Source organism: Acipenser ruthenus, chromosome 11 (genome assembly GCF_902713425.1).
Source record: "Acipenser ruthenus chromosome 11, fAciRut3.2 maternal haplotype, whole genome shotgun sequence".
NCBI classification, from domain to species: Eukaryota; Metazoa; Chordata; class Actinopteri; order Acipenseriformes; family Acipenseridae; genus Acipenser; species Acipenser ruthenus.
In genome coordinates, this window is record NC_081199.1 from 28,394,201 (window position 1) to 28,417,462 (window position 23,262).

A 23,262-nucleotide genomic window follows, 5' to 3' on the forward strand; every position below is an offset into this window, starting at 1 on the left:
TCATTTAATCAAAATAAATATCACACTGGATTCACTCTATTGCTTGAATTCATAATTTTACAAAAAACAACTTTCAGCTAACAATACAATTGAAAAGGCCATCTGGCCTCCCTCCAATCAATGTAAACATGTTCTTTAGCCTTGGCCTCTCTAGTGTAACCCCTAATGACCGAAATGTATAGCAGGCCAGGCTGAAACATGTCGCTACAATATCGATCATCCAAATGGGTTTCTTAACAAATGTGCATGATGTCAGTGGCTAGTCCCTGGTGGATCTCACATACATAGTGTATTTCTATGAGAAACCACTAGAAGTTTCTGTTTGACTTACCCTTTGGTCCCCACCCTCCCTGCGGGGGTCAAGTTTCTTTGCAAAGTGCCTCAGATTGTCGTAATTGTGGAAATTGCACAACGATACCAGATCCTGAAATATAAAACAGGTTTCTGCAAGTGGTATATTAAACTTGTTACAAGCTCTGTATAAATACTAGTTTTGAGTGATATCTATTGATGGCCTGCGGTGTCTTGAGTGTGTTGAATTAAAATGTGTATCATTATAATACACTTCAGTTCGAAGGAGACATGGATTAAACTGTGCTTGTCTGCAGGAGTATCCAGTGCCATATGTTCAGTTTCTTGAAATCATGTATTCCCTTTACTATTGTGACCTACAGTAAAATGCAACAGAATTACAGTATAACATAAGAGTGCACACGTATGTACTTACTGTACACGTAATCCCACGCAAGGATTCAAGGGTTATTGTACATCTACTGTTACATAAATAAAGCTTTATCCGACTAACCGATCCATGTATAATGGATTATTAGTATTATAAAAGACCTATTTGCAATAGAACCAATATTTAATTCATATGTTATTATTTTCACAATTCCAAACATGCATGGTGTCTAGTTTACTCATAGGACCTCAGTCTAACTAATATCTACTTTTGGAAATGCTGAGGATCTTAGCATCACAGGCTCAGTTATTATCTGGCCATCCTTCATCAAGCACCTCTTACAAAGAAAGCTTCTAGCTAGCTGGCAGAAATAGCCAAAGATGGTTTAGTACCTAAACTCCCACACTTTTTGCTGTGGAAACTGTGCTAATGCAGGAAACAATTCACACAGGATTAGAAGGTCAAAAAGATGCACTTTACAACAGTAATTTATTCTTCATGAGTTTAAGTGACTATTAATGACTAATCAAATCACACCAGAGTAATTTGACTATTATAAAAAAGTAATCTGAAAATATTTGCACTGGGAATTTATAGTATTATTTTTTGTTTGTTTGTGTCTTACAAAACAAATGCTTGGTTAATTTGGATAATACTTTTTAGAAGATCAGGATTTCCTGGGCTTTTTTATTGGAATAAGTATCACTTTACAGACATGAAGACAGCGCAGCTCCAAAAAGTATTTCTTCTCATACAAATTTCCAGGGACCATTTGCTGCCAACAGGTGTTTATAAAGTGAAATGTAATTCCTGATGAAAGCTTACTTGTGGTACAGAATGCCCTTTAATGATTGATAAATGTACTATTCAAAGTACTGTATGTAAATGTTATGCGTTTTCTTAGCGATCACTTACTGTGCAGAACTGAATGCCCCTGACACTGTTGCCAAGTTTATCCAGTGGAGGCGACCAGCACATGACACCCATCACATTGGGTACAACGAGTAGAATACCACCGGCAACACCAGATTTAGCTGGAAGTCCCACCTACGTGAACAAAAGCATTGAAAAATATTACCACTGTATCCAACCATCTACCATTTATGTAAAATATAATAATAAAGAGAGATTATATATATATATATATATATATATATAATTATTTTTATATATAAAAATGAGTGCTGCTTTTAGCAATAGCCACTTTCATTCCTTTGCAAATAACTGACAATAATATTTCAGGAGTTTGTTATAAATACATTCTCATCATTCCCTGTCTACTGAAATATGATCTATAAAATATGAACTAGCTGCACAAACTCTTCAAGTTCAGTCCAGTGCAAAATCCATAGCCATACATTTGTCGTGATTCAGTTGTTTTATTGTAAGCTACTGGAATATCTGCTATGTACACAAGGGAGGCTGAAAACCCTGTAATGTTTGTTTCGGAAGTGTTCTCTGGCTGTGCCTCCAACATTAACAGTTAACATCAAGGATTCTACTCACGTAGAAAGCAAACTGCCCGGAAAAGTCATACATGCCACACGAGTGCATCAAACTTAGCGTGTTCCTGACAGCCTCAGGGCTCAGCACTCGTTCTCCAGTAATTGGACAGAATCCACCATTGGCCAATGTCGCTGCCATTACACTGGCTGACTCAGAGGTCACTTCAAGGGAGCACAGCTATAGGAATCAGGGGAAAGGAAATGTCTTAGAACCAAGAAATAAAATGCAAGAATAGGAATTCAAAATGTACTTTGTTTTGTTTTATACCCTAATAAATCTTTAGTGAACAGTTTATGTATTGTTGTTATGCTAACTCTGCTCTCCACCACAAACAAATCAAATAACAGTTCAAAGCTTTTAAAAGAAATAAAATTAATATTTGAATATTTGCAACCAAAATATTTAGCGAATCACACATATAAAACCTATTTTGCTCCAGAAATGTTGCCGACCTGTTGCAATATATGAAGTATGTATTGTTAGTGGAATTTGATATTCATGCCAAAAATGTTTGCGAAAAACACATAATAAAAGGCTTGCAAATATTTATAGCTTTACAGTAAATTGGAACTGATTAAAAATAACAGGATTGTTTCAGTTTTGTCCATGGGAATATAATATCCAGCATTGACCACTGGAATTTCACTTATATCCTTTTGGCACACAAATCTGCTTTGTCGATATTTTAGTCACATTATTACTGTCTGCCAAAACCTTGCATACAGCACCTCTGGGGGCAACAGGAACAAAATGTTATCCTGGTCTGGATGAAGTGCATGGGAAATTAAAATCTGCAAAAACAGATTTTTTCATTTTTGCGAGTAAACAAATAGATATTTATTGAAAATGAATTCACCTGGAAGTAAAAATCCAACACTCCAGTCATGTCTGTGCCTTCTGGGAAACACTGTAAAAGAAACAAGGTTAGATATAGCTCTTCATGTGCCTGAAAGGTATTTAACTGCTCTGGTTATGTCTTTAAATGGTATAAATTAGATTAAGTAATATAATATAAAGCACATTATTGCTTGTTGTGCAGTAGGACCTAACATGCACTTTAATCAAAATGTGCATTTAACAAAACATAATAAGCGACAGTTAAGATCTGTACAAATCATACTGCCTGTTGAGTAACCAGTTATTAAAAGCTGTGACTTTTGGTCTGCTACACGAAAGCCTGATGTGCTTTAAAATGCAAAACACAAACAATAAAAGAGGAGATAAATTATGAAGCTAAACAGAAAAATACATGTAACTAGTTAAACAAACCTTTTTCTCTTTTAGGTAGTAGCCTATAGCAAAATTCCTATCTCCAGTTTCCCGTTCAGACTGAAACCTGGATTAGAATAAAAAAATAATTACAAAAAAAGACGGTAAATCAAGCAGCACATAAAAAAATAAATCATCTTTACCTTAAATCAGGGGAAGCCAATGTTAGCCCTTCCACTCCTGGTCTTTGTTCCAACTCTGTTCTAAACTGTTTAATTGAACCAATTAAACCTGCATCCAGACGCTGAAGTAGTTAATGATACACTGTGACCTGTTAAACCTTGAGCGGAACAGCCCTCCAGGACTGTGCTTGAGCACCTCTGCCTTGAGTAGTACATGCATATTGTTTACAATAAAACATGTGCACCTTTTTTTCTGTTACATTTACCCCAAAAGTGCGTAAATTCACAACCCCCACCTGAGATGGTGTCGGTACAGAGAGAGTACAGCAGGTCACTATAAACTACATACAGCGTGTGCTGTAGAACACAAATCGCAAAACAAATAAATAGCTCCATTAAAAAAACAGGATAAGTGGCTTTCAACATCAGCCCGTGACCGACATTGAGTGTGTGGAATAGCTTGTCAATGCAAACGTCCAGGCAAAGTTTTAAGAAATGTGCATGACTTGTCTGAACATAGAACTAGAGGTCAGAAGTAAGTCTCTATGACCTACAGTAGACTACGAACTGGCCATACCTCATGCTATACAGTAGTTAAAAGTAGAAGGCTATACATGTGACTTGTGTGTACTGGCATCACTACACTGTATTATTCTAAATCTGGTTTCTTATTCATTAAAATAATAATAATAAAAAACAGCAAAATAGTTTACTTACGTTGCATTACTGAAGCCAACATATTCATTACCAGCCATTTTATTTAAAAAATCCATCACCTGTAAAACAGCAACATGCTATTGAGTAAATCTGTTGAAAGGTGCCTTTACAACTTGTTTTAAAGTACAATATTATATATTACTTACATAATCAAACTTCTCTGCATTGCTCACCCCCTGCTGAAAGACAAAAATATTCAAATAAGCATCACCCTTTTAATTAGGACTATAGTGGGGAATAATATATATCATTTTAGTATTTTATTTTAATATCACTTTTTCTTAGGAACTACTGTGCATGGAATGTACTTTAAAAAATAAAAATAAAAAATAAACCCAAATAGAAACACATTGTCTATAAAATGTTTATAAATTCAATTTCTAACAATATGCACTACAGCAGGGTGATATATTTTATACTTAATATTACAAAACTATCTTTTTTTAGCTTAGCTTTTTTCTGTTATAAAAAAAAAAAAACCATACTGCATATTCATAAAATATCTTATTTAATGCAACAAAAAAATATAATAATTTCAAATGCTGGATTTTTTCAAGAACTATTTTTCCAATAATAAAAATAAAAAATATATTTGTACTGGACTAGTTTTGTTAATCCAATCAGTTTACATTTTTAATGTGTGCCAACCTTATCGTGGTGCTAAATCTCATAGGAATACACTGTTATAGTTTGCTATTAACTGCAGTTAAAAATTTTTTTTTTTTTTAAATATACTACTACACCTTACTTATAAATCAACGCTCAAAACCACAAATGTTTTAATATACAAACTATATGTGGCATTAATTACAGTCCAGACATTTCCTAATACATTTACACGGTTACTGCATTCAGATCTGGTGAATTTAGTAGTGATGAAAAAGAAAAAGAAATCAAACTGGGTGAAGGTCAGCATTGAATTGAATTAGAAGCACAAAAAGTGAATCACACTCTACATGTGGATTAAGGATAATGCACTAATCTGCAGGGCTCCACGCATCAACATTCATTAGCATGTTATGCACTGACAACCTGATCCTGAAGAGACTGTGCAATCACACGCACATCCAGCACCGAGGCTGAAAGGGAAAAAAAGATCATCTGGACTATGCTTTGAACTTAATGTACTCTCTCTGTCAGTCAAATGTCCTGTAGTTTTTTCTTTATTTGTTGTTTGTTTTAAATCAGGCCTAGACAGATAGAACAGCAATGCAAATCTAATTTCTGTGTAGCACCAAAAATGTGGCATCAGAAAGTGGGCTAGGGCATCCCAGCATTAGGACCAGCTTTGCAGGTTCTGCCAAAAGAAAATATTATTCAGGCACATTTTTTGTGTGCCATAAAGCCAGGTTTGGAACCCAAACAGCTCATTAGGTATACTTTTAACACGATGATATTAATCCAAATTCCATCACAACTGTAATTAAAATACAGCTAAATGAGAGCTGTGAAAATAAATCCAAAATTTGTTGAATGAAAAATAATTGAAAGAAACAATTACCAACGTCATTGAACTGTTGCTGTAGTCAAAATATCCCACAGATCCTAATGCTGTAAAATATGTAACAACATTTAAAACCACATAAAAGCCTTCAAATACACATTAAACAATTCCATTTCTGGGAACCTGGAACAGCAGATCTTACTGTGGCTACAGATTTAAAACAGACAATAAAACTGCATACATCATGCTTTTCTCTCCAACCGTCTTCAATCCAAAAGGTCAACATTTTCTTTGAAAAAAATACTTTGACATAAACTGGGTAAGGGGGAGTTAAATTCTTCATTTGAATACTACATTTTGTGCTAAAAAAAAAGAAAAAAGGGGGAAGAAAGTATGTAGAAAAAGGGTTTTTAAAGGGTAACAAAAAGTATAAACTAAGGCAAATTTGTTAAGGTATCATAAAATAATCCTGTCGTATATGAAGGTAAATCTTAAATGTAAAATATACGGCCATCAAGTTCCATACAGAACATGACAAAGTGTCTGTTCATTTGTAACCCTTCCTTTTCCGACAGGATCATTTTGCTGGGAAGCTAGTTGTTGAAATACTTGTACTGTAGTGCAGGGAGCAGATTACTTTAAAACACGATGCGTCTAGCAACATGTGCTACTGGGATGCCATTGAACTGTATACGGTAGCAACGGTGCCAATTTAACACCAATTTGTATTTAATTTGCTACACTAAACAGAAAACACAGAAATATAATACACTTTAGATATTTCTTCCCAGTTTGATGTAAACTTAGTCCAATGTTAAATGCATTGTCAGAGTACCTTCCGACTCTCTATTTATAAGAACATAAGAAAGTTTACAAACGAGAGGAGGCCATTCAGCCCATCTTGCTCGTTTGGTTTAGCTTATTGATCCCAGAATCTCATCAAGCAGCTTCTTGAAGGATCCCAGGGTGTCCGCTTCAACAACATTAAAGAGGGGAACACATTTCTTTAGGGTACAGTACAGTATAGTATAGGCCCTCAAGGTTGTTATATTTAAAAGAGTAACAGGTAATTTTGATCTGTGAATCTGGGCAATTCACTCCCTGTACTACTTGTCTAAAATATAAAGTAATCGCATACAAGGATGGTTTTAGACACCTTGCATAAATTGCACAGTTCTACTAAAACATGGATACAGTACATGATCACAACATTTACAAATAACAAAAATAATAAAATGTACTAATGTAAATGTGCTACAGGTATTCACTGATATTATGGAAGTACTATATTTTGAGAGTACTATACTATATATATATATATATATATATATATATATATATATATATATATATATATATATATATATATAAAAATCACTAATTGTACATGTTAATAGATGTTAAACGTATAGAAAAATAAACCAATGCATGCATGTGAAGACTTTTTCATTGGTTTGTTTTTTTTAAACTATAGCTCAACTTTTGAACAAGAGTATTAGTAGTTTTACAACATGCCTATTCCCAAGCAACACGGCTACAGAAAAGGTAAAAATAAGAAAATACAGGTTTTATTAGGAAACCTTTAGGTTTTAATATGTGCTAAATGATTGCAAGAATACTACTTGGATGCAAATGTAAACTAGCAATTACTGTACCTATTAAGAGCTTGACTTACAAAGATCCCTACACATGTCTTAAACTGTGAGGACCCATTTCTGAAACAGGTCCTGCAATCATAGACATCAAATACATGTCCGATAAAAGGAACATCAGGAAATTGGCATGCAGAAATATTCATGTTTAATATGTTCATAAACACATTAGCATACTGTAATGTGACAAAGAACACTATACAGTACAGTTATTGATTTTGATATGTACACATCTTTTTAAAAACGGCTGTATGTTACTGAATTCAATCTATTACACAAGTATGTCTGGCGCAGTCACAGACCTTCAGCTACTACACCATTGCACAACTTTTGTTAATGTCAACTGGTAGTCCAGGCAGGGGTTTAATACAATAATGATGTCATAACTTAGGGTGCAGTAGGCTTTGTAAGTCGAGCCCCAAGGATTTTTTATTCCCTGTACCAATGAATCCAATATAAAAACCAACAGCACCAGAAGGGAGGGCTAAGTTATAAAAAAAGTCCTATATTATATATATATATACACACACACACACATACATACACACACAGTATATATATATATATATATATATATATATATATATATATATATATATACACACACACACACAGTATATATATATATATATATATATATACACACACACACACACACATATATACACACACATACACATATATACACACAAAGTATATATACAAATACATATACATACACACACACACACACACACATACATACACATACAGTATATATACATATACATATACATATACATATACATACACACACACATACACATACATACACACAGAATGCAGTTGCATTTCCCTCTCTTAAAACTCTGCAAGTGAGACAGAAGTTATGCCCTAAATAAAAACATATGATATTGACAACACAAATTTATTTTTTGGTAATGCTTTGTAAATATACAGTATCTGACATATGTAGTAAACAGATGACTGTACTGCACCCCACAAGTTCTATTTTAAGATAGTCTGGCATTTACGGTGAAATATAGACAGGTTCAAAATATGGGACTTGCGTGTTACATTTGGACTGTGTCTAAAGCAGTGTATTCATAAGCGTAATGCACTGCAAATTCCACATTCATTATTTTCAAGTTCCTTCCAGTTCCTTCTTTACAAAAACATATTTTTTTTTTTGTAAAGGCATCATATAACATTGTAGAAATTCTAGTAGGCTGATACGAGCCTTTTACCAGCCACACAGATTAGTTTGCTCAATATTATAACCTTACATAAATTCTTGTTAGGGTTATTTCTCTTTTAATGGATCGACCGAATCACTTCTCAGTTTAAATTTCTCTGAACCTAAATTAAAGTACATACATTACATTCAGTACTGTATCTGTGAATACATGGCATCACGTCATGCTGCATGCATATTGGTACTAAGCAAAGCCCCATTATTCTCATCATTCAGCATTATTATTTTTGAGGATAAGCTTTGTTTATTCAAGAAGGTCTTTGCCTACATTTTTAACTGTGAAGCATCTATTGTCACTTACAGAACAATCCCTGTACAGCTAACATTTCCATAAGAGAAAAGGCAGGAAACGGCGTTGTTTACCTTTATCAAGGAAGTTATCACGATCGCTCCAGCATTCACCATGGGGTTGTGAGGCTTGTCTAGAAAATACAATTTCAACACACGTTGATGAAATCAGCAGGGCAACATGTACAGCTAGGACCAAAAGTTTTGCATGACCCTATAGAATGAACACATTTTGCTTCATGAAGTCGAATGAAACCTGTTGAATAATGTTACATTACGGTAGACTTTTGTGATATTGTTTAGTAGTATCTTTGATTATATGAAAGATTACATTCGATTAAATACAATATCTAAATGATGTTCATATAGTTTTTTCTATTATTATTATTATTATTATTATTATTATTATTATTAATGTCTCAATCCTAAAATTCTAGGTGATGCAAAGCTTTTGTATACTTTATTAAACAGCACTACCACAAAATTGCTTTTTCTTCCTGTAACCTAGCTGGTGGTTCTTGGTTTTTCAAATTACTGTAGTTGACACGCATATATGAAAAGAAGCAGAACCAGAAATGCTGTACATATACAGTACTAAGTTGTTATAGTATATTATTATTATTATACAAGTCATTATAATATGCCAGCATTTTTTTTAATACAAAATCATACACAATAATATGAAATCTTCAATACTGGATATGAAAGGACAGGCAGCTTTTGATTTAAAGGGCATTGAGAGGAGTGTCTTCCCTTTTGCCCTTCAGGGGGGCAACCCTCACGTCATTTTTTTTTTTTTTACTTTTAACAGTAACTGCTCAAAGATTAATGATGCCTTCATTTATTTTTTATTAGAGGTTAGCAGTCTTAAAAGGCCACAATCAGAGCTTTTGTTTTCCTACCAGAGCCACACTGTAGCTCACTCAAAACCATTAATTAATAACACAATAAAACGAAACCATCTTAGAGGAAATATTTTTAATATCCCAGTTTTAAAAATCGACAGCTTCCACGTTGTCTGTGGTCATAACAATGGGGGACGGGCCCCTCAAAGATAGCCACGATTCAGATGTGTTACAACACTTCCTCTCCCAATCTTATGTAAGATTTACTGTCAGAATCCGAAAGATAGTAAAGATAGTAAAGTCATCGAGTCCAGAGGATTATTGCGAAAACTGTGTAAACACTCATTACAGAAAGGCACAGATTTTTCTAAAGGTGCGAGTGACTTTGTACTGACTTTAACCTTTAAAATACATCAATCTGTTAATCTCCAAATCCCCCAAGGAAACAAACTGTTATTGTGATGCGCAGTGAAGACATCACAGGATTCAGAGTGAAAAAATAACACAAAAAAGAGACCACTTTTTATTAAAATCAGTATTCAGTAATTTTTCTCTTGTGAAATCTAGCTCATAACCAGATTTTTCAGTTAAATATATTTACACAAGCATTTTTAAAATGTTGACACCTAACAGGAGCACAATGCTGGTATTAAAACCATTGATCCTAGCTTTTTTTTTTTTTGCCCACTTTCCTTTTGTAGTTCTTGTTCATAAAATTTTCATTGAAGCACCATGACAACAATGACTGTAAAGGCCATCTCAGCTTACTTTCCATCATCAGATCAGGCAAAATCTACTGGGAATTTGTACGTGCTTCGGGATCTAAATCAAATAAAATCTAGTTTATTACCCAAGACCCTGCATTTCAACTGTATGTCTAATTTAATTTGCAAAGGACATCTTATTTGTAGCCACTGTGATGACAAGGTAGTTATTATTTAATGAACTAAACTAAATGTGTCTATTCAAAAGAACACTGAATCAAAAACAGATCAGCAGTACATAAACTCAAAAATACTGAGGATTGCAAATCCATTATTTGAGAAAAAAAAAAATTGTATAAACAACGTCTAACTCGTGAAATAAATATATTAGGGCTGTGTTCAAAGATTCAAAGGTTTGTTCGCTAGCCAGGAATTCAAAGGTAGTTCTAAACCTTGAAAGGTTCGTCAGACGGCATTCACGCACTGAACGTTTTTTTCTTTTTTTTCTTGGTTTACAGAAACCGTTTGACAATGTGTGAATATAAATCACACATTAAATGTCACTCACATGCAACATTCGATGTTTTGATTTGTATAATGCATATTGCGTAAATAAAAGTTGTTGTATTAAAATCTACTACCAGATTATATGTAGAAACTCTATATGGTGCCGCGGCCATGCATTAGAGCAAGGTATACTATGCCAAAGCACTGGGGCAGTACCTATAGCGATTGTACTGCTTCACTTGCTTGACAAGCGTAAGTTCATATTACTTTTATTATTAGTAGTAGTAGTAAAATGTGACTGACTGATAACCTGCTTGGAACGGTGACTGTTAAATAAAGCTTTGTTTTGCCTAAGTCAGTTGCAGTTCTTTTAATTGGCCGCAAAAAGGTGCTGCTGCAATGCAAGCTTACTATATATCGTAAGCAGCATCAATTACTTGTACATAAACAACGTGTACTTTTTTTGTTATTTAAATTATAACAACATGATTACTGTTCTATTGAATGTACTTTTAAACTACATGTGAATGTTTTATTCAATTTACATGGATTACTTGTAAAATAAAACTAGTAGCTATGATGATGTCAACAGTCAATTATGCAAATTAGTACCATCGAAGGTTCTAATGTGTTCCGAACCTTCAAAGGTCAAAATGTACCCTTCGTTACAGCCCTAAAACATATGCAGACAATTTAAATTTACCAAAATCATAAAACATCTGCAAAAGGCAAGAGGTCCTTGTTCATTACAGTTGATAGTCTAATGCCTAAGTAGTAGACCATTAGAATCCAACAGGAAATTAAAGATTTGAATTACTGGTTGTGATCCCTACCATCTTCATTCAGGAACAGTTTGTTGAATCGTAATCCGCTGGGCTCTTTACCAACATATCTGTGTACATACTCCGTGCCAAGGTCATTCACAGCAATGGCATACTTTAGAGGCTTCACACAGGACTGCAGGCAAAATGGGACCTTCGTATCTCCAACCGAATGCCTGAGTTAGGAAAAGATATACATGATAATTCTGTCAAAAATGTCTAGAACAGTACATTTAATACAACTGACTGTTCAGTTAAATATGCTTGCCGCATAATTTTACAAGACTGCAATTAGTGTAACCTTCCCAACTACCTCTTCTGTTAATAACTGATATGCATAAGATAGGCCAGACTAAAGTTAGCCATTATACTACAGTAAACGTAGCCGTGCAGCTCAAAGATTTAATCATAGTCACTGAATGGAACCCTATTCCCTTAGCCATACTGAACAGAATAGCTCTAAATCTGAGAAATTTACCATTCAGCCTTCTGCATTAATGAAGGTATCATTTTCCCCAAGTATACTGGATTTTAACACACAACTATTTGTTTACACATGTACAGTATTTCTGAAACATCTGAATAGAATATCTCAATTACTGTACAAGGGTACATATGATGGAAGACATTACAACATCTGTTATTAACGATAACTTTTAGTGCAGTGCAGTAAAACAATAATGCAAGTATAAATAAAGCAATCTTATCTCGTTCTCTTACACAACATGTAAATAAGCTCAAAGATCAGAAGGTTAAGCATAACAACTTATTTTGCAACCAATTACAACATAGGCGATTTTAGTCAACTGCATAACTGGATACTATAAATAAACAGCCAAGTTTTCACATTCCAATCATTTTTAAAAAATGCATCAATGTACAAGAGATTATCACAATTGAAATATATGTGCAAAATCCAATTACATGGGGGAACTAAATCACTCTTAAAAGATTAGATAGTTCTTCTTTGGAAATAGCATAGCCCAGTCATTACTGATTAAATATAATACACCATGGCTAAAAAGGGAAAGCATTTCCACTAGCATTTCCTGGCCTACAGATGCCTTGACCAGTCTGCACCCAGCTACCTCCAGACCCTCATCTCTCCCTACACCCCCACTCGACCTCTCCGCTCCGCCTGCACTAGAAGACTAGCTCTACCACCGCTACGCTCCCCTGCCTCCAAAGCCCGCTCCTTCTCCACCCTTGCTCCGCAGTGGTGGAATGACCTTCCTACAGATGTCAGGACTGCCCAGTCCCTGACCACATTCCGGCGCCTCCTTAAGACTCACCTCTTCAAAGAGCACCTGTAGAACTCCTCTGTTTGTATCCTGGGACACTATCACCCTTCATGTAAATGTGCTTTATTTTGCTCTTATCAGCCCCCTATTTTACTGCATTTAATCCTGTACTTCAGAATACTGTAATCTGCCAAGTTTTTAACCTGTAGTACTTTGTATTTAATCACATCCTGATGTAACTATCACTATTTAATCATATCCTGATGTAACTATCACTATTACCTGCTGTATTACTGAATTGTGGTTTGTCAAACTTGTACTTTGCTTGAACAAAAGTTATTGTATTTCTTGCTCTTATTGTATTACTTGTATTGTAACGCTTGAAATGTTTTTGCTTACGATTGTAAGTCGCCCTGGATAAGGGTGTCTGCTAAGAAATAAATAATAATAATAATAATACAAATCTGCCCCAATTTCAAATCACAAGGCAATGCTTTTAAAGTACTGAAGATATTCATTGCAGCAATGTTACCCAGAAACATAAGATTACTGTAATACAATTTTCGTGAAACACTCATGACTGTATAAAAATTACTGCTTTTTTGCTACAACCATAAAGACAAAAAATGTACAGGAATTAAAATACACTTTACCAACTGCCACTTCTATATGAAAATATTCTAAACTGGCAAAAAAAACAGGAACATGTATTTATTTCAACTGGTTAAACACATCACGAATACATTCTCCCTTGTAAGTAGCTTGCCCTAATAAAAAACGCCAGTTACCTTTGTCCATCCACTGTGCAAAGAGAAACTGCCCACAAGTCCGGACTGAACTTGGCAAGCTGGGGAATATAATCGGCAACCTGCAAAACAATTTTCAGAAAAAAAGTATTTTATTCAAATGGCCATAAAATTATAATCAGAAATACATGGCACATTTCAGATATTAATAATTTAAGCACATTACAAAAGCCAACGCATGCATGGTTTCTTTAGCCGTGCCTTTTTTCCAATTTTCATAGAAAAATTCAAGGCAGGATATGCATGCTTGTCAGCTCATTGAGGTAACTGAGTGGCACATTTAGCTTTGATTTTTGCCTTCTGATAAGTCAAAAGTACTTGGGGGGGGGGGGGGGGGGGGGGAATACAGACTTCCCACAGACAGTGCAGATTACAGGAGGCAAAATCTGGGTCGTTTGTGGCCATTCGATGACAACTTCACGTCCTACCCAACAGTCAAGATGTTTGTTATCGAAGTCACAATGACACTGCCTATGTCACGAAACCGTACACTATGCAATGCTTATTCTAAGTCATCTTAAGTTCAACTGAAATGTGTTTGGCATTGAAACCTACCTGCCCTCCAGACAGCTTTTTGGCACTCTCGTAGAGTTCGTCGATGTGTGAAGTGAAAGGCACGAAATCTGGAATGACGAATTTCTTCCTGAAAGCCTGAGTCAGCAGCACAATGTTGCTCTGTACACACCTGCAAGCAAAGGCAATACTGTGAGTGAAAACACAAAACATACACTACAGTAGCTGCAGAGAGGTTAAAACGGAAGAACGGTTTTATGAGAAACTATTTTATTGTTTCAGCATCTGTCAAACACACCAAACTGTCTTCAACCCTGAGGTAAACTGAGAAATGCTGGCGGTTGCATTAGCTAGCTGATTTATGACCAGTGACGTGTGAATACAAATATCAATACACAGAGGTTATGCTGAAAAATATATCCCTGCGACATACACAACACAGACTTCAAGTAAAGGAATGCATTCTTTGTAAACAGTAAAGGGTATTATGTTACCATTTTAACAGTTGGTGGCAATTAAAAAAAAAAACAAAAAACAAAAAAAAACAACTGTTTGAAATATTAGTTTAGCGCTAAGAATGGTTTCCATAATGAAAAAAACATGCATTTGTGGTAATTTACATGTACATATTTTACTGATTACGCTATAAGCATCAAGCAACTTAGTCTCATTCCCAATAACAGCAGTAAACTGGCAAAAAAACACACTAGTTACCATTTTGCCTTATGACTGTGGCTATGTGTTTAGCAACCAAACAAATAGTGTTAGGTCGAAAATCAGCCAAATAGTACCTTAACCTTTACCTTATTCCTAACAACACGCTGAACCCTAACCTCCTGTCTGGAAATTTAAAATTTCTGACTGACAGATATAACTGGTGAACCTACTCTGGAACCCAAACATCCACAGAGTTCTATAGTGACAACTACCAAGGATAAACATACTTTTTTCTTTTTCAAAATGGCATACCTGCAGCTTTGCAGAAGGTACAGGTACTTGATGGCCCAAACACAGAAATTGTGAGGAAGACCACAGAAGGACTGCTCTGTCAGCAGCTTATCAGCTTCCCCATTTCCCCTCCTCCAGATCTGGAAATAATGTTCAATCATATGGTGCCATGTCTGGAGTACAAGGGTAGGAGAGTCGGGAAACTCAATTATTGCTTCTACTCATTATTGCTTATTCTGGCTGCATGGACATTCAACAGCAAGGTGTTGCTATTGTGGACTTTGTAGAAGGCAGGGAAATATACTGTATTTTGGCCATCGGCTCAATGATCGTTCCTTGCATGCAAATTTTGAAGGTCTTGTTATTACAACTGACAGAGGGCAAGGCTTACAAAATATTTGAAACACACAACCTTGGTCCTTTGAGAAAAGGGGGGGAATAAAAAGGATATGCTGGAGGCGTTTCACATAGACACACACCAAAACCACTGCATTATATTCAATTTGCAGATCATGCTTCTGTCAGCTGCAGTTTAACATGAGCTGCAATTTATAGCGTTTTCTTAATAGGTGTGCATGTTGATTTTTCTTCAATAATAAATCCCCTTTGTTTTCCCTGGGCAAGCCTGCCAATTTTTGCACCTCTCAGCCACCATACACGACCGTGATTTTAACTGTAAAAATGCACTGCCTCTCGGGCCACTTCACTTGCTAGCTGCCGTTATCGCTTGGGGGGGGTGGGGTGGGGGGGGATTACCTGTAAGTTATTCTGAGCCGATAGCACTGGAATCACTACTGCAGAATGCAGTGTCTAGTTGCTGCATTTTTTTCTCCAAAGTTCTCAGGGAGATATTATTAAGTGTCTTTTTATTAAATTAGAATAAATCAAAATATTTAGGCTTTTATTTACATGTTATAGTTCAGCTTGTGCTGAAAAGAAAAACTACTAAAAAACCCTGCTTTTTTTTTTTATTTACAATGTTCCTAGTTTGTTTATATTACATTGTGCCAATTTGTACCCTTTTTTTCTGAAAGCACTTTGATTAAAACTGTTTATAAAAGGTTGTTGTTTTTTTGTCATATTTTTTCATGCATTTCTAGCTTCATCATTGCTGTCAATGTAAAAAAACGCTTGTAGTTATAAAAAATAAACTAACTAACAAATTACAGATTTTTAAAACCCAAAAATCAGAAATCTGGAAAAAATAAATCCGAGAATTCAATATAAAATGGATTTCATAGGGCCCTATATTTGTTAAAGTTAAGGAACTGAACATTTGGCAAATCGATTCAACATTAAAAGCCAACTGTAAATACATTTTTTCTGTAAATGTGGTTTAAAGCCTCTTTCAATGACCTAATCATATCCATTTCACAAGGAATATGGAAATGTCCTGCAGGCAAGGAAACAGATGGCAACACTGCTATGCGGCTAGTACCGAACACTGTGCCAAGTCCTGCAATTTCCAACATTGGAGAAAGCCAGAGCCCTCTATTTAAGATCATATGACAACAACAACAAAAAAAAAAAAATACATGTCAGAATCTACTGATTTATCCTGCTGTGACACGCAGGTCACACAAGTCACACACCACTCCATAAACAGTACTTCTTGTCTGGCTGAAACATGCAGTTTAAACTGCAGCATAAAACGACCAATTAGGTTTGGAGAGATAGCAGTGTTGGCAGTTTTAGATGTATAGGCTTACTCATGCGCAACAAAGCGCTCCCACTCTGATCTTATTGTATTAATCATTGGTGGTTCACATACTAAAGCTGCATGTGAAGTATTAGCCGTAAATTACACATACCATGGCAGCAACAACAGAAACCTACCTAATCTTTTTTTTTACTCTGCCAACATTTACTCCCATTACTGGAAGCACTAGATAAGGTCCGGATAAAGAACAGCTGCTAACTGTAAGAAGTTGTTGTTTTAAGCTGATACCGAATGCTTCATTTTGGCCCACTTCCAAGATCTGTCACGTTACTGACTGGTGTCTTAAGAGTGTAAATAAACATCACATGCTTGTAAGTTAATCTGAAAGTAGTGTACGTGGAGCGTAGTGTTATTATATATTCCAAAGGAATAGACCTACGAGGGATGAGACGAGCATCCTTCATAAAGCAACTAAAGGCCTTCAGGGTTCTACATTTACATTTTTAACTACTGGCCCCTTGGGCCACTGAGGTAGTGTTTTTACTGGCCCAAATACAATTTTAACTGGCCCAATAATTTTCTCTTATTTTAAATTGTTCTTATCCATTTATCTGTCCTTGAACCCCTGCTATTCTCCCTGTACACCTCACCCCTTGAAGCTCTTATTTCCTCATTTAAACTTCCTCCATCATTTCTTTGCTTATGACACACAGATTTTCTTTCATTTCTTTACCCTCGACCTTGCCACCCGTATATAAGCTTGTTTGGTTGCTATCCAATCTTGGATAGTGCGTCGATACCCCATCAAAAACTGAAATCCTTTTCTTCCCTTCCCCCTCTTCCTGCCCCACCATCTCATTCCCTCCCTTGTCTCTCAATCCATCCCTCTCTGCTCGTAACCTCGCCGTCACCTTTGACTCTACCCTCTCCCTTTCTGACCACTTCTCGGCCACGACACGCACCTGCCGTTTCCACCTATTCAACATCCACAAATTGCGCCCCTCCATTTCATTTTCTGCTACTAAACTTCTGGTCCACTCTCTCATCTTCACCAGCTCCTTCCATACCTCTCCTCTCCTCCTCCAGCAACACTGGCTCTGTCTATTATTGTTGCCTGTTCAAATTCCTTACCTTTGGGTACAAATCTCTCCATGGTCTTGCCCCACCTTATCTGGCTGCACTGGTCACCTACTATGTTCCCTCATTTTCTTTACGCTCCCAATTCCTATTGTCCCTCACAGTCCCACCCTCACCCTGTGCCCAATCCTGTTTTCATTCCTTTTCACTTCTTGCTCCCCTTCATTGGAATAAACTCCCACTTGACATAAAACAGTCACCTACACTATGTAGTTTCCCCTCCTCCCTCTTCTCCCTAGCCCATTCTATTGATAGTCTTGGTCCCTGACTTCCTTTTATGACCCTGCTTGCCCCGACCCTGACCTAGCCTTTGGCCACCTGCTCTCCTAAAGCAAAAAATAATGTAGGTGTTAAATCCTAAAAAAATGTGTGATTCGAAATTGCCACATTTAAGTAAAGGTTTGTAAATGAACAAGTCACATTTTTGTGTCTATTCTGACATACTGAGCAGACAGTGATCTTATGGTCATAATTTGCAGAAAGATCAGGTGCATGCACCAGCTTTGGCAGAGGCATGCACTCTACCTTTTTGTTGTTGAATTCTGCATATGCTGCTCTTTAGATGTGGGCAGGAAAATGAAAATAAGTATGCATTAGTAAATTTACATACTGGTGCTGAAGTGGCACTTGTGTCTCTGTTCACTTTAGGTTGAAGAGGTGAGTTTTAATAGTTGAGAATGCAGACTGCATGTCCCTATGATAGCTGGTACATGCATCTGTAATAACCATCTTCCCTCATAACAACTTTTGTAATAGCCATCTTCCCACTAGAAATAGCCAGAAAGCAGTGATACGAGTAACTAGACAGTATTTCTTGGCCATCTTCCCTAACACAGTTTCATAACACCCATTTGTGGCAGATTGGCTGGTGGATGACATCAGACCTGGAACAGAAACACACAGACAGGCAGCTGCAGGGCAAGACTGACACGCAACGGTGCTCAGTTCATTATTAAACAACAAAAATAAAAGGTTTAAACAAAATAAACCGGCGCGGTGGCCAAAACTGACACTAACAAACACTGTGAGACCGACAAACAAGTACCGTGCTGGTGCTTCCAGCATGAAATAGCAATTTTTATTTGTATTTTAATTCTCCTTCTCTCTCCCATTCTCCACTCACCGAACACCCAACCCCGAGTGAGTGAAACACTGCATCTTTTATGCAGCTCTACTGAGACTCGATTGCTAATCAATCAATAGCTAGAAAGCAGCAATACGAGTAACTAGACAGGGTTTCTTGGCCATCTTCCCTAAGAAATACTTTTGTAAAACTCATCTTCCTACTAAAAATATTTTTTCCCCCCAGCTTGCCTCATAAAACAATTTATAATACCCATCTTCTCAGCAAACAAGCTTTTGAAAAATGGGTTTGTAAATTCGTTTTTTTCAGCTTTCTGGCACACTGGCCCATTTTCCTGGGTTTTTGAAACGGAAGCCATGTGCACTATACTATATACATTATACAGGTAAAATATGTTAGCGGGCCTGTGGTGCTTCATAACTACCGGCCAACCGGGCCGTGGGGCCATGGTTAATGTCGAACCCTGGCCTTAATGTATTTCTAAATATTCTGCGTTTAGTATTAGCCCTCATTTAAAGAGTTTTCAAAACATTTACACTATCTAATCATTGCATGCTATGTATAAAAATTACATGGGATTTCATGTCCGTTTTAGTTTTGCATTAATTAAGCTCTTGTCTTTCCCCTTCAGTTTCATAGCCTTTTTGCTTCTTTGCTCAAAACCACACAGAACAATGCTAAATACGTGCCAAAGGAAATGCTTAATGTTTGCTTTTTGATGACTGATGTTTCAGATTACGGTAACGCCTGCTTACAACAATCATTATTCAAATAATTTTTTCCTATCCACCTATCCTTACACAAAAGGTGCTGCATCCTGATGTGCTGCTAAGTGTTCACGTACTGTATACTGTGAAATCAATTTCACTTCAAGCGCTTCAAATACTTTTGCACTTACATTTTCAGATGCTCACTTCTTGATTATACATAAATCCTTATAACTAAGCACACACTGTGGTGGCCTTGTGTCTTACTTTTTAAAGAGCTCTTTGTCAAGCATCACTCCATCAGAAGTGTTCTGAAGGGTCAGTCTCAGCACATCCATGCATTCCTTCAGCCTTGGGTCTCCAGTTCTCAATCCTGTAGCTTTTAAAGCCTGTATATATCGAAATATTTAAATATTAGTAATATGCATATACATATATATAGTATTACACAATGTTGACACATAAAAAAAATTGAGTGTTTAGTTATGTAGGACATACTACATAGAGGTACTAAATGGAAACTAAGACACTGAAAAACTTCTTGTCAAAACATTTGTCTATTAAGGGCCCTACAATTATTTAATAATTTGTTCTCCGACATACACATAAACTAGACACTTAGTTAACAAAGAAACACATGCAATGCAGCTTTCCTTAAGGAAAACAACCAGGTTTCCTAGTGTTTTGAATGTGACAGAGATCAAAAGTAGTCACTGTTTTGCTAAAGTAATGTAAACTTTGTGGATGTCACAGTTGAAAACTTTCTATATACCACTACTGTTGATGATTAATGACGAGTACAAAGCATTTTTCTCAGTCTATGAACCCGTCTCTATCAAAAAATTAAAAAAGCAATTTTTGTGTTAATTAAATCAATTGTTAGGCTAAAGACATATTGTAATCCTACTCGACAGCTAATTGATTACTTTGTTTGTCATGAAAGAACTGTTTCATAAGCTACATCAGGCCTACAGTAACTAGAGCAGTACAGTACATGTAGTAACAGGACCACATGGTGAACAATGCTTCCTTTTCTATTTTGTTTTAAACTTCCTGTGAGTGAAATGGAAATTGATAGTATCGGACTAGTAATTTCCAGAAGACAGGCATGGCTGGTGTCGGGTGGAGCGATTACTTCCTGATTCAAGCAGAGATTATCTGTTACCTCTGTGCAACTACAGAACCACAGTGACCTAGACCTATCAGCAGCACTCACAGTGATAAACTTATGAACAGGGATCCTTTCTTGTCCTTCTGCAATTGTGTAGAACAGGAGATCCTCTAGGCTGGGCAAAATACCTGCTTTTCTTCTCCTGGAAAATAAGAAACACACATTAATTGCTGCCCGGAAATCCACCTTGAAGACAAGTGTACAGCCACAGGGGAAAAACAAAACAGGCAGTTACTGGACAGAAGCATAAACTCATCTAAACATGCTTCAAGAACTGCTCAGTGGCACGTCAAAGCAGACACAAACAGATCTGAAAAGGAGACTTAAATTGCATACAGAGCTGTCAATTCTAGGTTTTATTATCAAACTGGTTTAAACACATTTAAGTCTTATACACTGTGTCAGAAAAAAAAAATGATGGTAAAACCTGGAATGCTAAGCAATGGTAGTCCAGGTTAGGCTGTATATAGCAGCAACAAAAGACCATTGGATTGGCCTGTTTTAACAGAAGTACTCTACAGTATAACTGAATTTGATTTAAAATACTTGATCAATGCTAATTAAATTTGCTACATTTTCTTTTGCATCTAAAACCATGTATTGTGCCAACATGATTATGCGCATACAGGAAATAATTAATGTATTAAAATATTATATAAAGTAGAGGAATATAATCAATACACTTCAGGCCACTAAAGGTCATTCAATAAAGCATACATATGAGTGCAAGCTAAAAAAAATAATAAAACATTTCATAACATTCAGATACTGCAGCAATATAAACTGCAGCACAGTAATGCATGAATCACAAGGGTTTGCTAATAAAAAAAAAACATACTTACACACAAACACAAAGTAAGCAGATAAAGAAGGAGAGAGAGAGAAAACATGCAAAATAAACAAACAGGCAGGTTGTATTTTCATCTACTGTATTTAAGATTATACCATTAGGCCTATCAAAACACCTATCGTTTTTAAATGTGTAAAGGCTTGAACAGTTTGATGCAATGTACAGTAGTTTAATTTAAATGAAAAAAATCTCAGTGTTAACAAAAAAATCTTCATATTTCGTTTTTCATACAAAAAATTCAACAAAAAGAGTCAATTTCTAGGGGTCTACCTAAATCGCATACCAGACAAGTACGGAAAAAAAAAAAAAAAAGCAGCCTCATTTAAATGAACTACTGCACAATGCAAGTGACGCAAACTACGTATCTTCTGTCTGTAGATAGGCTTTTTTTTATTATTCCCTTGCCGTCCTGTGTGCATTGAACTTAGGCAAAAACAAACAAAAACAAACACCAACTACCTTAGACAAATAACATTTACAAAAAAAATTCTCCAAAGTGGCTAACGTTCTTGTTTACTGTTCAAATGACAATGATATTTTAATCAGCCTTTCAGTGCATCTGTACTGGCTTTTCTGTGACCTGCATTGTTTTGATTTAGGCACTTCCAACCAATTCAGTGGATGCAGAACGTGCAGTCTCAGTGAATGGGCAAGTCCACACCAGACAGAGGTGATGTTGCATGCTTGCCTTTAACAAATTACAGCACTCTGTTTACTAAGGAAGCAAGTGCCACTATTTTTAGGCTTTTATAGTGCTCTGAATAGTCTACTTAGGCTTATTTAATGTTTAAACAGGTCAGTGAAATCCTAATTTTATTCCATAACATACCGCGAAAAATACATAAATTTACCGCGATTTAAGTAGACCCTTAGCAAGAACTACTGTACAAGTACAAGGTCATACTTACATTACAGTGCATTCAAACACTGATCTATCCACTGCTGTATATGTATAGATTTTTAACAAATACTGAATAATGTTACTGCTGTGTTACACTGACACAACTTATTTATTGAGACCTACAATGTTGGAAAAACCTATGTGCATTGATCAGTTTACAAGGTCACCGAATCGATCCACAAGTAACCTGTACTGGAGACAATAAAAATGTCAATGGGGAGATTTGTGTATTTTCTATACCCCCACACTCTCAGCACCTCCAAACATTTTACACATACCATTATAATACTGTGGATTGTCAGTGTGTCCTTTTGTGCTGCTAATTTCAAACTCACCAGGCTCAAATCCTTGACTGGCACAGGTTTACCATAAATCAAATGCCATAAATCAAATGCTGTCATGTCCATCTGCTAGTACTGTATAATGATTATTTGAGTAAATGTGTAATCAAAC

At 35.9% G+C, this 23,262-nt stretch overlaps 1 protein-coding gene across 5 annotated transcripts in view; it reads right to left on the bottom strand.

Annotated features, from left to right (window-relative positions):
- Positions 1 to 23,262, bottom strand: part of LOC117426625 (glutaminase kidney isoform, mitochondrial) — a 50,097-nt gene that overhangs the window by 13,357 nt on the left and 13,478 nt on the right. For 3 of the 5 annotated variants that reach the window (XM_034044390.3, XM_034925267.2, XM_034044392.3), the window contains exons 2-14: positions 21,104 to 21,200; positions 20,155 to 20,276; positions 14,394 to 14,523; positions 13,821 to 13,900; positions 11,804 to 11,967; positions 8,990 to 9,048; positions 4,443 to 4,475; positions 4,297 to 4,355; positions 3,458 to 3,524; positions 3,045 to 3,095; positions 2,189 to 2,365; positions 1,598 to 1,729; positions 332 to 424 (exon numbers count right to left, since the gene is read on the bottom strand). In XM_034044390.3, the coding sequence (XP_033900281.2) occupies positions 332 to 424; positions 1,598 to 1,729; positions 2,189 to 2,365; positions 3,045 to 3,095; positions 3,458 to 3,524; positions 4,297 to 4,355; positions 4,443 to 4,475; positions 8,990 to 9,048; positions 11,804 to 11,967; positions 13,821 to 13,900; positions 14,394 to 14,523; positions 20,155 to 20,276; positions 21,104 to 21,200 (1,264 nt within the window). Of the gene's footprint in view, positions 1 to 331; positions 425 to 1,597; positions 1,730 to 2,188; positions 2,366 to 3,044; positions 3,096 to 3,457; positions 3,525 to 4,296; positions 4,356 to 4,442; positions 4,476 to 5,797; positions 5,848 to 8,989; positions 9,049 to 11,803; positions 11,968 to 13,820; positions 13,901 to 14,393; positions 14,524 to 20,154; positions 20,277 to 21,103; positions 21,201 to 23,262 lie in introns of those variants that run through there. The other 2 variants (XM_034044391.3, XM_034925268.2) reach the window with 2 other exon arrangements.